Source organism: Rutidosis leptorrhynchoides, chromosome 3, assembly GCF_046630445.1.
Source record: "Rutidosis leptorrhynchoides isolate AG116_Rl617_1_P2 chromosome 3, CSIRO_AGI_Rlap_v1, whole genome shotgun sequence".
NCBI lineage: Eukaryota > Viridiplantae > Streptophyta > Magnoliopsida > Asterales > Asteraceae > Rutidosis > Rutidosis leptorrhynchoides.
In genome coordinates this window covers 98711021-98724010 of record NC_092335.1, presented here as the reverse complement: position 1 = coordinate 98724010, position 12990 = coordinate 98711021, and the positions used below count along the sequence as shown (strand labels likewise).

Below are 12990 nucleotides of genomic sequence, written 5' to 3'. Positions count from 1 at the left end.
ATGGGACATCGTCGATTGTTGTCAAAGAGACATGTGTATCGGAAGGATAAAAATTTGTTTGATGGCACGGAAGAGTTGGAGACTAAACCAACTTGCTTGACAGGGTCAGAGGTTCTCAATGAGCTAAATGGTATTGATGAATTTAAATTTGGGAAACTTGTCAAGGACAACCCAGTATTGTCGTATAATTGGAAGAAGAGAATTATATTCTTCAAATTACCGTACTGGAAAGACAACTTGATATGACATAATCTAGATGTAATGCATATTGTGAAAAATGTATGTGATAGTGTCATTGGAACATTAATGAATTTAGATAGAAAGACAAAAGATCATATAAATGGGCGTTATGATTTAGAAGAAATGGGAATTCGAAAGGAACTACATCCTGAAGTTCTAGAAAACAACAAAGTGTATTTGCCACCTGCGTGTTTCTCAATGAATAAAAAAGAAAAAGATAGATTTTGTCGGATGCTTAAAACAGTGAAAGTTCCTGATGGTTATTCAGTTAATATTTCAAGATGCGTTCAACTCAACCCTACAAAAATTGGTGGCCTTAAAAGTCACGACAATCATATTTTGATGCAACAGTTGCTTCCAATTTGCATACGAAATAGTCTACCTAAGCATGTCCGCTCTGTTGTGATCAAGTTGTGTCGTTACTATAGACGTTTATGCTGTAAACTTTGCGATATGGAGAGGATTTTTCCACCATCGTTCTTTGACGTAATATTTCATCTTTCTGTTCACCTTGCTTATGAGGCTAGAATTGGAGGACCAGTGCATTATCGTTGGATGTATCCAATTGAGAGGTAGTATATTACATACTCACACATAATATAACATGTTTTAATATTTGTTGTATAACAGAAATATTATAGTAAATTGTTTAATTAAGTAGGTTCATGGAATTTGATCTTCATAATTGGTTTTTCTTCAGGTATTTAGCCACATTAAAATCTTATGTGCAAAACAGGAGTAAACCTGAGGGTTCAATATCAGAAGGATATCTAGCTGATGAGTGTTTGGCGTTTTGTTCATTATACTTCGCTGACAATGTCGAGACTATACATAACAAGAAAAGTAGAAACTATGACGACGGTGGTAAGGAGGATGGTCTACCAATATTTTCTATGCTGGGTCGACCCATTGGTGCTAGAAAAATGGCTTTACTATCTCTAGATCATTTGGCTAAAGCACATTCATATGTGTTTTTCAATTGTAGTGAACTGGAATCCTTTAGAACGTAAGTTTATTTAGTACACATTTGAGTTTCAGAATTTATATTACATTTTGCACTTTGATTGCATCACCTCTATACACATTGCAGAGAACATCTGAGTATTCTTCGGCGTGAAAATAAGAAAGAACGTCAGCATTTGATACAGCGTATGCACAGTAATAAATTCGAGAAATGGTTTGGGAAACATGTAAGAATCACTTGGAATTTCATTAATTTTAAGACACGAATTTATTAAGAACGCTCGTTCTAAAATTACTCAGTAGCTACAGATTTATTTAGTGTTATTATTTATCAAAAAATTATTTGTAACCAATTATTCATCTTATATTAAATTATTTTGACCAAGTTCGTAAGCTACATAAACAAGGTGTAGACGGAATATCAGAAGATCTAAGGCATTTGGCAAATGGCCCATCTGAGTATGTGATAACATATAATGGATATATCGTTAATGGTTATCATTTTCAAACCAAACAGACAGAGAAGAAAAGGAAAACACAGAATAGTGGAGTAATGCTCGAGGCAACAACAAATAGCTTCTCAAGTGTTAGAGATAAAAATCCTATCGTTGGGGCCGTAACATATTACGGGGTTTTAAAAGAAATCATTGAGCTACAGTATGGTGCTGACAAAAAAGTTGTCATGTTCCGATGTGACTGGATCTCAAACGGTTTAAGTCAAAAGGAAGATGAAAATGGGTTTACAATGCTCAATTTTTGTCGATTAAAGGAAGATAAAGAGCCGTTCATACTAGTAAGTCAAGCACAACACGTGTTTTATGTTAAAGATTGTGTTCACAAAGGATGGAAAGTTGTTATCAAGACAAAGCCTAGAGATTCTTATGAAATGGATGCACTAACATCTCTTAATGATGTGAAAACACACCTGCAGAGCGAAACAGGTATGGGTCCTCAAATTGATGAAAATGTGAACATTGAGTTGGTTAGAGAGGACATAGATGGGATTGTCGTTGACAATATTACGACAACATATACGGACACAAATGAGGAGCATCTTGAAGATGATGCTATCATTGATTAACAAGTACTATGCTGTTTTATAATTACATAGCCAAATCAGTAGATAAACTGTACCAAATATTACATACAAGTTGGAGTTAGATGAGATAATGGTCAACTTACAAAACAGAAGAAGATTCTGACTACCAAAAAGAGATATTGATTTTGACTACCAAAAGAGATGTTGAGAGGCACCAGTATACACTCAACATCTTCTCCTCTTGTTCAATGATTCTTCATTGTCTGAAGATTCAGACGTTATGCCTTTGAATGTAGTCAGAATCATACACAACCATTTCAAATTGATTTTGATCAGAAAAAGTGAAGACGAGTATGTCAAACTGACGTATATCAACATCTTTAACAAGCTTACTCCATCCATCAGAAAACTAAACGTCCTTACCATCGTCTTCCAACTTGAGATTGGCAGTATAACCTGTGGATGTGTTGATGAAGACTTCATCATTCAATCGACTAATAGCATATATTGAATTGACCCACTTGATTTGGAAGATTTGCATAAACCAAGTATTTGGGGTAAGTTTTATTTGATATGTATAATATAAGATATTGTACAACTAACTGTATTCATATTAACAACATTGTCAATTTGGAAGCTTAAATATCGTGTTGACTTACCATCTTTAGTTTGGATACATCAACGAACCATTTAATGAATTTTGGATTTCTTTTATCGAGAACATGCTTTTCACATAGATCAGAATCGAACACCGTGAGTTCAAAAGTTGTGTCATCAACCATAGTGATTTGAAGAACATCCCAAACTTTAATTTGTAGATCCTTAACAACCTATTTCCATCCTGTTTTCATGGCTAGATCATGGCCATCCCACATGATTTGAACTTGTGCCTGGTAACCATCGGCAGTAATGACGTAAATCAAATCATTTGGATTATCGTCATAGTGACAATCGACCCATTTAGATGGAAATTTCTGTGAATATAAACAAGATAAGTATAAGTACATATTTATTTATTAAAGTACATATAAAATGTATGAATGGACAATAAATGGTTGTTACAAAAATGTACATTAACCGTACCAGGAAATGAGTTGTATCATCTGTAACATCAACAAGGAAGGAAGGTAATCGGGATGATGCAGCCATGACTTTGAAGATGTACTATGAAATACCAAAACAGAAGATTTAACATATATGTAACAATATTTAACCTCATTTAACTGCATGTGTGCTGTAATACATAAATGTATATTAAATAACTGAATGTACAACAATAATTGAACTTTTCAATGAACATTCAATTTGTTAAGTTAATAAAAGAATCCCATATATCACCTGGATCTTAGAATCTGACAAAAAAGTCCTTTTTTTACCCAAATGGAATCGATTCAAGTGTCAGACTTATTTTTTAACTTTAAAAGTGATTGTTCTATTTTTTTGTCATCAGATGCATGAAGACAATGTTTGTTACTGAATAAAACTAACTATGCTAATGATTTAACAACTAACAAAGTTAACTTATGTTGAATGTTGTTATACTGTACTCTAAACCCTAAATGATATTACAATGTTATTTATACAACTGATAATTAGTTGGAGCAGATATATATGAATAATAGGTCCAAGAATTCAAAGAAAGTCATGAAATATTTGAAAGATACTTACCTTTGCTTTCGGGTGAGATGAATGTGTTAGTTGCGTCAAAAGCGTCGGAGTATAGTGCTAAGAATAAGGAACTGATAGAGTGTATTTATTTAATCTTCTTCTCCGTATTTGTTAAATAATAATAAATTAAAATGATTTAAAATATTAAACCTGATTTGGGAATGTAAATCGACATTACGATTAATTTATAATTATACATTATACATTATATATTTTAAATTATTTTTATATTTACAGATTTATTTTTAATTACAATATAATATGTTCATATTTTTATTTTATATAAAATAAAAAAATAAACTGTATTTCAATTTATATTATGTATATATTTTATATTTATATATTTACGGTTTATCTAATAAAAAAGAACAATAAATGCTTTATTTTTTCATTCAAACAAAGTCAATCTCTTGGCAAACCAAAGACTACGATCATCAAGCAAATCAATCCTTCATCCTCGGTTGTTCACTGGTAAGTGATACATCATTCATCCTCGTTTGTTCATGGTATTCTCTGTCGTGATTATTCAAATTACTTGTTACTTGATTCATGTGTGTTAAAATCGTAAGGGCTAAAATATTTAGGGCAAATATTTGGTTCGATTAGGTCAATTTTTTTGGTTCAATTTGGGAAAATATTTTGGTCGATTAGGGCTAATAGACATTAAAGACGTACTTATTTATCAGGGCTGACATGATTAGGGCTTTTTTTTTTCTACCATCATTATGTCTACAATTTGGCCAATTTTATAAATGCTGTGATTTCTATAGAACATTGCATGCATTGGTATAATGGCCTACATGTGTGAAATTCGGATTATACATTAATACTTTTTGCCATATAGACTGCTTATAATTCTCTAAATTGTAGTGACCCGAACTTTTCCATGTTTATATATATTAATTGAAATTGATATTTACATGATTAAATATTTCCAACATGTTAAGCAATCAAACTTTTTAAGACTTGATTAATTGAAATATGTTTCATATAGACAATTGACCACCCAAGTTGATCGGTGATTCACGAACGTTAAAACTTGTAAAAACTATATGATGACATATATATGGATATATATATATATATATATATATATATAGTTAACATGATACTATGATAAGAAAACATATCATAAAGTATATTAACAATGAACTACATATGTAAAAACAAGACTACTAACTTAATGATTTTTAAACGAGACATATATGTAACGATTATCGTTGTAAAGACATTTAATGTATATATATCATATTAAGAGATATTCATACATGATAATATCATGATAATATAATAATTTAAAATCTCATTTGATATTATAAACATTGGGTTAACAACATTTAACAAGATCGTTAACCTAAAGGTTTCAAAACAACACTTACATGTAACGACTAACGATGACTTAACGACTCAGTTAAAATGTATATACATGTAGTGTTTTAATATGTATTTATACACTTTTGAAAGACTTCAATACACTTATCAAAATACTTCTACTTAACAAAAATGCTTACAATTACATCCTCGTTCAGTTTCATCAACAATTCTACTCGTATGCACCCGTATTCGTACTCGTACAATACACAGCTTTTAGATGTATGTACTATTGGTATATACACTCCAATGATCAGCTCTTAGCAGCCCATGTGAGTCACCTAACACATGTGGGAACCATCATTTGGCAACTAGCATGAAATATCTCATAAAATTACAAAAATATGAGTAATCATTCATGACTTATTTACATGAAAACAAAATTACATATCCTTTATATCTAATCCATACACCAACGACCAAAAACACCTACAAACACTTTCATTCTTCAATTTTCTTCATCTAATTGATCTCTCTCTAGTTCTATCTTCAAGTTCTAAGTGTTCTTCATAAATTCCAAAAGTTCTAGTTTCATAAAATCAAGAATACTTTCAAGTTTGCTAGCTCACTTCCAATCTTGTAAGGTGATCATCCAACCTCAAGAAATCTTTGTTTCTTACAGTAGGTTATCATTCTAATACAAGGTAATAATCATATTCAAACTTTGGTTCAATTTCTATAACTATAACAATCTTATTTCAAGTGATGATCTTACTTGAACTTGTTTTCGTGTCATGATTCTGCTTCAAGAACTTCGAGCCATCCAAGGATCCATTGAAGCTAGATCTATTTTTCTCTTTTCCAGTAGGTTTATCCAAGGAAATTAAGGTAGTAATGATGTTCATAACATCATTCGATTCATACATATAAAGCTATCTTATTCGAAGGTTTAAACTTGTAATCACTAGAACATAGTTTAGTTAATTCTAAACTTGTTCGCAAACAAAAGTTAATCCTTCTAACTTGACTTTTAAAATCAACTAAACACATGTTATATATCTATATGATATGCTAACTTAATGATTTAAAACCTGGAAACACGAAAAACACCGTAAAACCGGATTTACGCCGTCGTAGTAACACCGCGGGCTGTTTTGGGTTAGTTAATTAAAAACTATGATAAACTTTGATTTAAAAGTTGTTATTCTGAGAAAATGATTTTTATTATGAACATGAAACTATATCCAAAAATTATGGTTAAACTCAAAGTGGAAGTATGTTTTCTAAAATGGTCATCTAGACGTCGTTCTTTCGACTGAAATGACTACCTTTACAAAAACGACTTGTAACTTATTTTTCCGACTATAAACCTATAATTTTTCTGTTTAGATTCATAAAATAGAGTTCAATATGAAACCATAGCAATTTGATTCACTCAAAACGGATTTAAAATGAAGAAGTTATGGGTAAAACAAGATTGGATAATTTTTCTCATTTTAGCTACGTGAAAATTGGTAACAAATCTATTCCAACCATAACTTAATCAACTTGTATTGTATATTATGTAATCTTGAGATACCATAGACACGTATACAATGTTTCGACCTATCATGTCGACACATCTATATATATTTCGGAACAACCATAGACACTCTATATGTGAATGTTGGAGTTAGCTATACAGGGTTGAGGTTGATTCCAAAATATATATAGTTTGAGTTGTGATCAATACTGAGATACGTATACACTGGGTCGTGGATTGATTCAAGATAATATTTATCGATTTATTTCTGTACATCTAACTGTGGACAACTAGTTATAGGTTACTAACGAGGACAGCTGACTTAATAAACTTAAAACATCAAAATATATTAAAAGTGTTGTAAATATATTTTGAACATACTTTAATATATATGTATATATTGTTATAGGTTCGTGAATCAACAGTGGCCAAGTCTTACTTCCCGACGAAGTAAAAATCTGTGAAAGTGAGTTATAGTCCCACTTTTAAAATCTAATATTTTTGGGATGAGAATACATGCAGGTTTTATAAATGATTTACAAAATAGACACAAGTACGTGAAACTACATTCTATGGTTGAATTATCGAAATCGAATATGCCCCTTTTTATTAAGTCTGGTAATCTAAGAATTAGGGAACAGACACCCTAATTGACGCGAATCCTAAAGATAGATCTATTGGGCCTAACAAACCCCATCCAAAGTACCGGATGCTTTAGTACTTCGAAATTTATATCATATCCGAAGGGTGTCCCGGAATGATGGGGATATTCTTATATATGCATCTTGTTATTGTCGGTTACCAGGTGTTCACCATATGAATGATTTTTATCTCTATGTATGGGATGTGTATTGAAATATGAAATCTTGTGGTCTATTGTTACGATTTGATATATATAGGTTAAACCTATAACTCACCAACATTTTTGTTGACGTTTAAAGCATGTTTATTCTCAGGTGAATATTAAGAGCTTCCGCTGTTGCATACTAAAATAAGGACAAGATTTGGAGTCCATGTTTGTATGATATTGTGTAAAAACTGCATTCAAGAAACTGATTTCGATGTAACATATTTGTATTGTAAACCATTATGTAATGGTCGTGTGTAAACAGGATATTTTAGATTATCATTATTTGATAATCTACGTAAAGCTTTTTAAACCTTTATTTATGAAATAAAGGTTATGGTTTGTTTTAAAAATGAATGCAGTCTTTGAAAAACGTCTCATATAGAGGTCAAAACCTCGCAACGAAATCAATTAATATGGAACGTTTTTAATCAATAAGAACGGGACATTTCAGTTGGTATCCGAGCGTTGGTCTTAGAGAACCAGAAAATTTGCATTAGTGTGTCTTATCGAGTTTGTTAGGATGCATTAGTGAGTCTGGACTTCGACCGTGTTTTCTTTAAAAATGATTGCTTAACATTTTTGTTGGAAACTATATATTTTTAACATATGAATATTATGTGATATATTAATCTCTTAACGTGTTTGATATTATGTGATAGATGTCTACCTCTAGAACAAGTCCCATTGACTCACCTAATAATAATGAAGAGTCAAATGTAAATTGGAATGATTTGTGGACTGATTCACAAGTTCTCGAAGAGGAACCGGAAGAAGAGTCGGAACCGGAAGAAGAATCGGAACCGGAAGAAGAATCGGAACCGGATGAAGAAATAGAACCGGTGGGGGAAATAATAAAACGGTTAAGTAAAAGAAAATCCTCAACCAACCGACCAAAGTTAATTATGGTCAATGGTGTTTCCGCCAAGGAAGCAAAATATTGGGAGGATTACCAATTCTCCGATGAATCGGATTCCGACGAGAATTCCGATGATGTTATAGAAATTACCCCAACTGAATTTAAAAAGGCAAAAGAAAATAATAAGGGAAAGGGCATAAAAATGGAGAAATCTAATTCCAACCCCGATGAACTTTATATGTATCGTCAAACCCCGAAGTCCTTAAGTTGTAACAATGACCCGGGAACCTCTAAACCACCAGGTTTTTCTAAACCAATGTGGACAACGACGGCTCGTATTAGGGGAACATCATATATCCCTAGAAACTTGGCAAAACGAACCAAAACCGAAGAAGAAGAAACGAGCGAGTCGGAATAAGATAGTTGTATTCGTGTGGTGTAATATATGTAATATAGTGTTCTTATGCTTTATGATATATGTAAAAATTGCTTGTATTAATAAGTATTTTTTTATGAAACTAACTCTTGTCTATTTTACAGTTTAAAAACACAAAATGGATAGACAACCCAATATTTTAAGAGACCTACCCGGAGATATGATTGATGAAATCTTGTCTAGAGTCGGCCAGAATTCTTCGGCACAACTATTTAAGGCGAGATCAGTTTGTAAGACATTCGAAGAACGTTCCAAGAATGTCTTGGTTTATAAGAGACTTTCGTTTGAAAGATGGGGGATATCACATTGGGAAACCCATAAGTTACGATGTGTTTACTTTGACGCATATATTGCGGGGAACCCAAATGCTATTTTACGCAACGGGTTAAGAAATTATTTTGACTCAATATATCCGAATATTGGACTTCGTGATTTAGAAAAAGCGGCTAACATGCAACATAAAGAAGCATGTTATGCTTACGGATTAGTAATGTTCGCTTCTCACCAAAGTGAGAACAAGAACATCGGGCTACAACTATTAAACAAAACGTTTCCACAAGTGACGGAGTCGGTAATTGGGGTAAGAAATGAGGTTTTTAGATTATTACGGGACTGTTGGACATTACGTAACCCTCGTCCCTTTGATGACGTTACAACACGCTGTCTTATCAACGGCCATAACGGTTATGTTGCACAAGACCAAGGATGGGAAGTAGTCCTAGTAAAACCAGAATGCATGACTTGTTTCTGGACGTATGAATTACGTGTCTTTATTGCCTTTGCCGAACGACTTGTGTACTAGCTAGAATTGTCATCACAACTATCTTGTATCAAAGTTATTGTGTGCTATATTTCATGCTTTATGTAAAATAAGCGGTATTGTAAGTTTGTAAAATATTGTATAAAAGTTTGAACGCGAAATATTATTACAATAAGTTTTTCATATAGAATTGTAGTAGTTGAATTGTATATTAGCTACTAAGTATGAACTTAACGGGTAGGTACTACCCGAATTTAAACTTATAAAACGCTAATATGAAGAAAAAGCTTTTATAAATGAGTTCATATTATGCTACGAAATACTATTAACTACTCTTAATATTCTGTATGATTAACTTGTTCCATTTGACTATTTTGAAGGAAATGGCACCGACTACTCGACACACCGTGAATATGAATGAAGAGGAATTCCGTACTTTTCTAGCTTCAAACATAGCCGCAGTACAGGCTGCGCTACATACCAACAATAACCTTGGATCTAGCAGTACAGGAAATCGTGTAGGATGCACCTACAAAGAATTCACTGCCTGCAAACCTTTGGAATTTGATGGAACCGAAGGACCGATCGGATTGAAACGGTGGACCGAGAAGGTTGAATCGGTGTTTGCCATAAGTAAGTGTACTGAAGAGGACAAAGTGAAGTACGCTACGCATACCTTCACAGGTTCTGCGTTAACATGGTGGAATACCTATCTAGAGCAAGTGGGACAAGATGATGCGTACGCACTACCGTGGTCAGCATTCAAGCACTTGATGAACGAGAAGTACCGTCCCAGAACCGAGGTCAATAAGCTCAAGACAGAACTTAGAGGGTTACGAACCCAAGGATTTGATATTACCACGTACGAAAGACGATTCACAGAATTGTGCCTATTGTGTCCGGGAGCATTCGAAGATGAGGAAGAGAAGATCGACGCGTTTGTGAAAGGATTACCGGAAAGAATCCAAGAAGATATAAGTTCACATGAGCCCGCCTCCATACAACAGGCATGTAGAATGGCTCACAAACTAGTGAACCAGATTGAAGAAAGAATTAAAGAACAGACTGTTGAAGAGGCCAATGTGAAGCAAGTCAAAAGAAAGTGGGAGGAAAACGGTGATAAGAATCACCAATACAACAACAACAGCAATTACAACAATAATCGCAACAATTATCCCAACAATCGCAACATCAATCGCAACTACAACAAACGGCCCAACAACAACAACAACAACAACAACAACAACAGCAACTACAACAATCATCCCAACCACAATAATAACCGCAACAACAACAACAATCAGAAGCAACTATGCCAAAGGTGTGAAAAGAATCACTCGGGGTTCTGCACCAAATTTTGCAACAAGTGTAAAAGAAATGGTCATAGCCGGCGAAGTGTGAGGTCTACGGACCAGGGGCTAATAGAACGAAAGGAACAAATGGTGTCGGAACGAGTAATGGCGGAGCAAGTAGTGTCGGAGCAAGTTATGCCAATGTAGTTTGTTATAAATGTGGAAAACCAGGCCACATTATTAGAAATTGCCCGAACCAGGAGAACACGAATGGACAAGGCCGTGGAAGAGTTTTCAATATTAATGCGATAGAGGCACAGGAAGACCCGGAGCTTGTTACAGGTACGTTTCTTATTGACAATAAATCTGCTTACGTTTTATTTGATTCGGGTGCGGATAGAAGCTATATGAGTAGAGATTTTTGTGCTAAATTAAGTTGTCCATTGACGCCTTTGGATAGTAAATTTTTACTCGAATTAGCAAATGGTAAATTAATTTCAGCAGATAATATATGTCGGAATCGAGAAATTAAACTGGTTAGCGAAACATTTAAGATTGATTTGATACCAGTAGAGTTAGGGAGTTTTGATGTGATAATCGGTATGGACTGGTTGAAAGAAGTGAAAGCGGAGATCGTTTGTTACAAAAATGCAATTCGCATTATACGAGAAAAAGGAAAACCCTTAATGGTGTACGGAGAAAAGGGCAACACGAAGCTACATCTTATTAGTAATTTGAAGGCACAAAAACTAATAAGAAAAGGTTGCTATGCTGTTCTAGCACACGTCGAGAAATTACAAACTGAAGAAAAGAGCATCAATGATGTTCCCATTGCAAAAGAATTTCCCGATGTATTTCCGAAAGAATTACCGGGATTACCCCCACATCGATCCGTTGAATTTCAAATAGATCTTGTACCAGGAGCTGCACCAATAGCTCGTGCTCCTTACAGACTCGCACCCAGCGAGATGAAAGAACTGCAAAGCCAATTACAAGAACTTTTAGAGCGTGGTTTCATTCGACCAAGCACATCACCGTGGGGAGCTCCTGTTTTGTTTGTCAAGAAGAAAGATGGTACATTCAGGTTGTGTATCGACTACCGAGAGTTGAACAAACTTACCATCAAGAACCGCTACCCACTATCGAGAATCGACGACTTATTTGATCAACTACAAGGCTCGTCTGTTTATTCAAAGATTGACTTACGTTCCGGGTATCATCAAATGCGGGTGAAAGAAGATGATATTCCAAAGACTGCTTTCAGAACACGTTACGGTCATTACGAGTTTATGGTCATGCCGTTTGGTTTAACTAATGCACCAGCTGTGTTCATGGACCTTATGAACCGAGTGTGTGGACCATACCTTGACAAGTTTGTCATTGTTTTCATTGATGACATACTTATTTACTCAAAGAATGACCAAGAACACGGTGAACATTTGAGAAAGGTGTTAGAAGTATTGAGGAAGGAAGAATTGTACGCTAAGTTTTCAAAGTGTGCATTTTGGTTGGAAGAAGTTCAATTCCTCGGTCACATAGTGAACAAAGAAGGTATTAAGGTGGATCCGGCAAAGATAGAAACTGTTGAAAAGTGGGAAACCCCGAAAACTCCGAAACACATACGCCAGTTTTTAGGACTAGCTGGTTACTACAGAAGGTTCATCCAAGACTTTTCCAGAATAGCAAAACCCTTGACTGCATTAACGCATAAAGGGAAGAAATTTGAATGGAATGATGAACAAGAGAAAGCGTTTCAGTTATTGAAGAAAAAGCTAACTACGGCACCTATATTGTCATTGCCTGAAGGGAATGATGATTTTGTGATTTATTGTGATGCATCAAAGCAAGGTCTCGGTTGTGTATTAATGCAACGAACGAAGGTGATTGCTTATGCGTCTAGACAATTGAAGATTCACGAACAAAATTATACGACGCATGATTTGGAATTAGGCGCGGTTGTTTTTGCATTAAAGACTTGGAGGCACTACTTATATGGGGTCAAAAGTATTATATATACCGACCACAAAAGTCTTCAACACATATTTAATCAGAA

The 12990-nt window shown here is 34.1% G+C and overlaps 1 protein-coding gene across 1 annotated transcript; it reads left to right on the top strand.

The window, feature by feature from the left end:
* LOC139900232 (uncharacterized) lies at positions 1-2284 on the top strand. Its single transcript, XM_071883023.1, has 5 exons — positions 1-182; positions 291-812; positions 941-1246; positions 1331-1430; positions 1598-2284. The coding sequence occupies exons 1-5, from the start codon at positions 1-3 to the stop codon at positions 2282-2284; spliced, it is 1797 nt and encodes a 598-aa protein (XP_071739124.1).
* Positions 2285-12990: the final 10706 nt, after the last annotated feature.

Coding starts and splice junctions, on each gene's coding strand:
- LOC139900232 (XM_071883023.1), top strand. CDS start 1: ATGGGACATCGTCGATTGTTGTCAAAGAGACATGTGTATCGGAAGGAT. Junction 813..940: donor TGGATGTATCCAATTGAGAG/GTAGTATATTAC, acceptor GTTTTTCTTCAG/GTATTTAGCCACATTAAAAT. Junction 1,431..1,597: donor AGAAATGGTTTGGGAAACAT/GTAAGAATCACT, acceptor CAAGTTCGTAAG/CTACATAAACAAGGTGTAGA.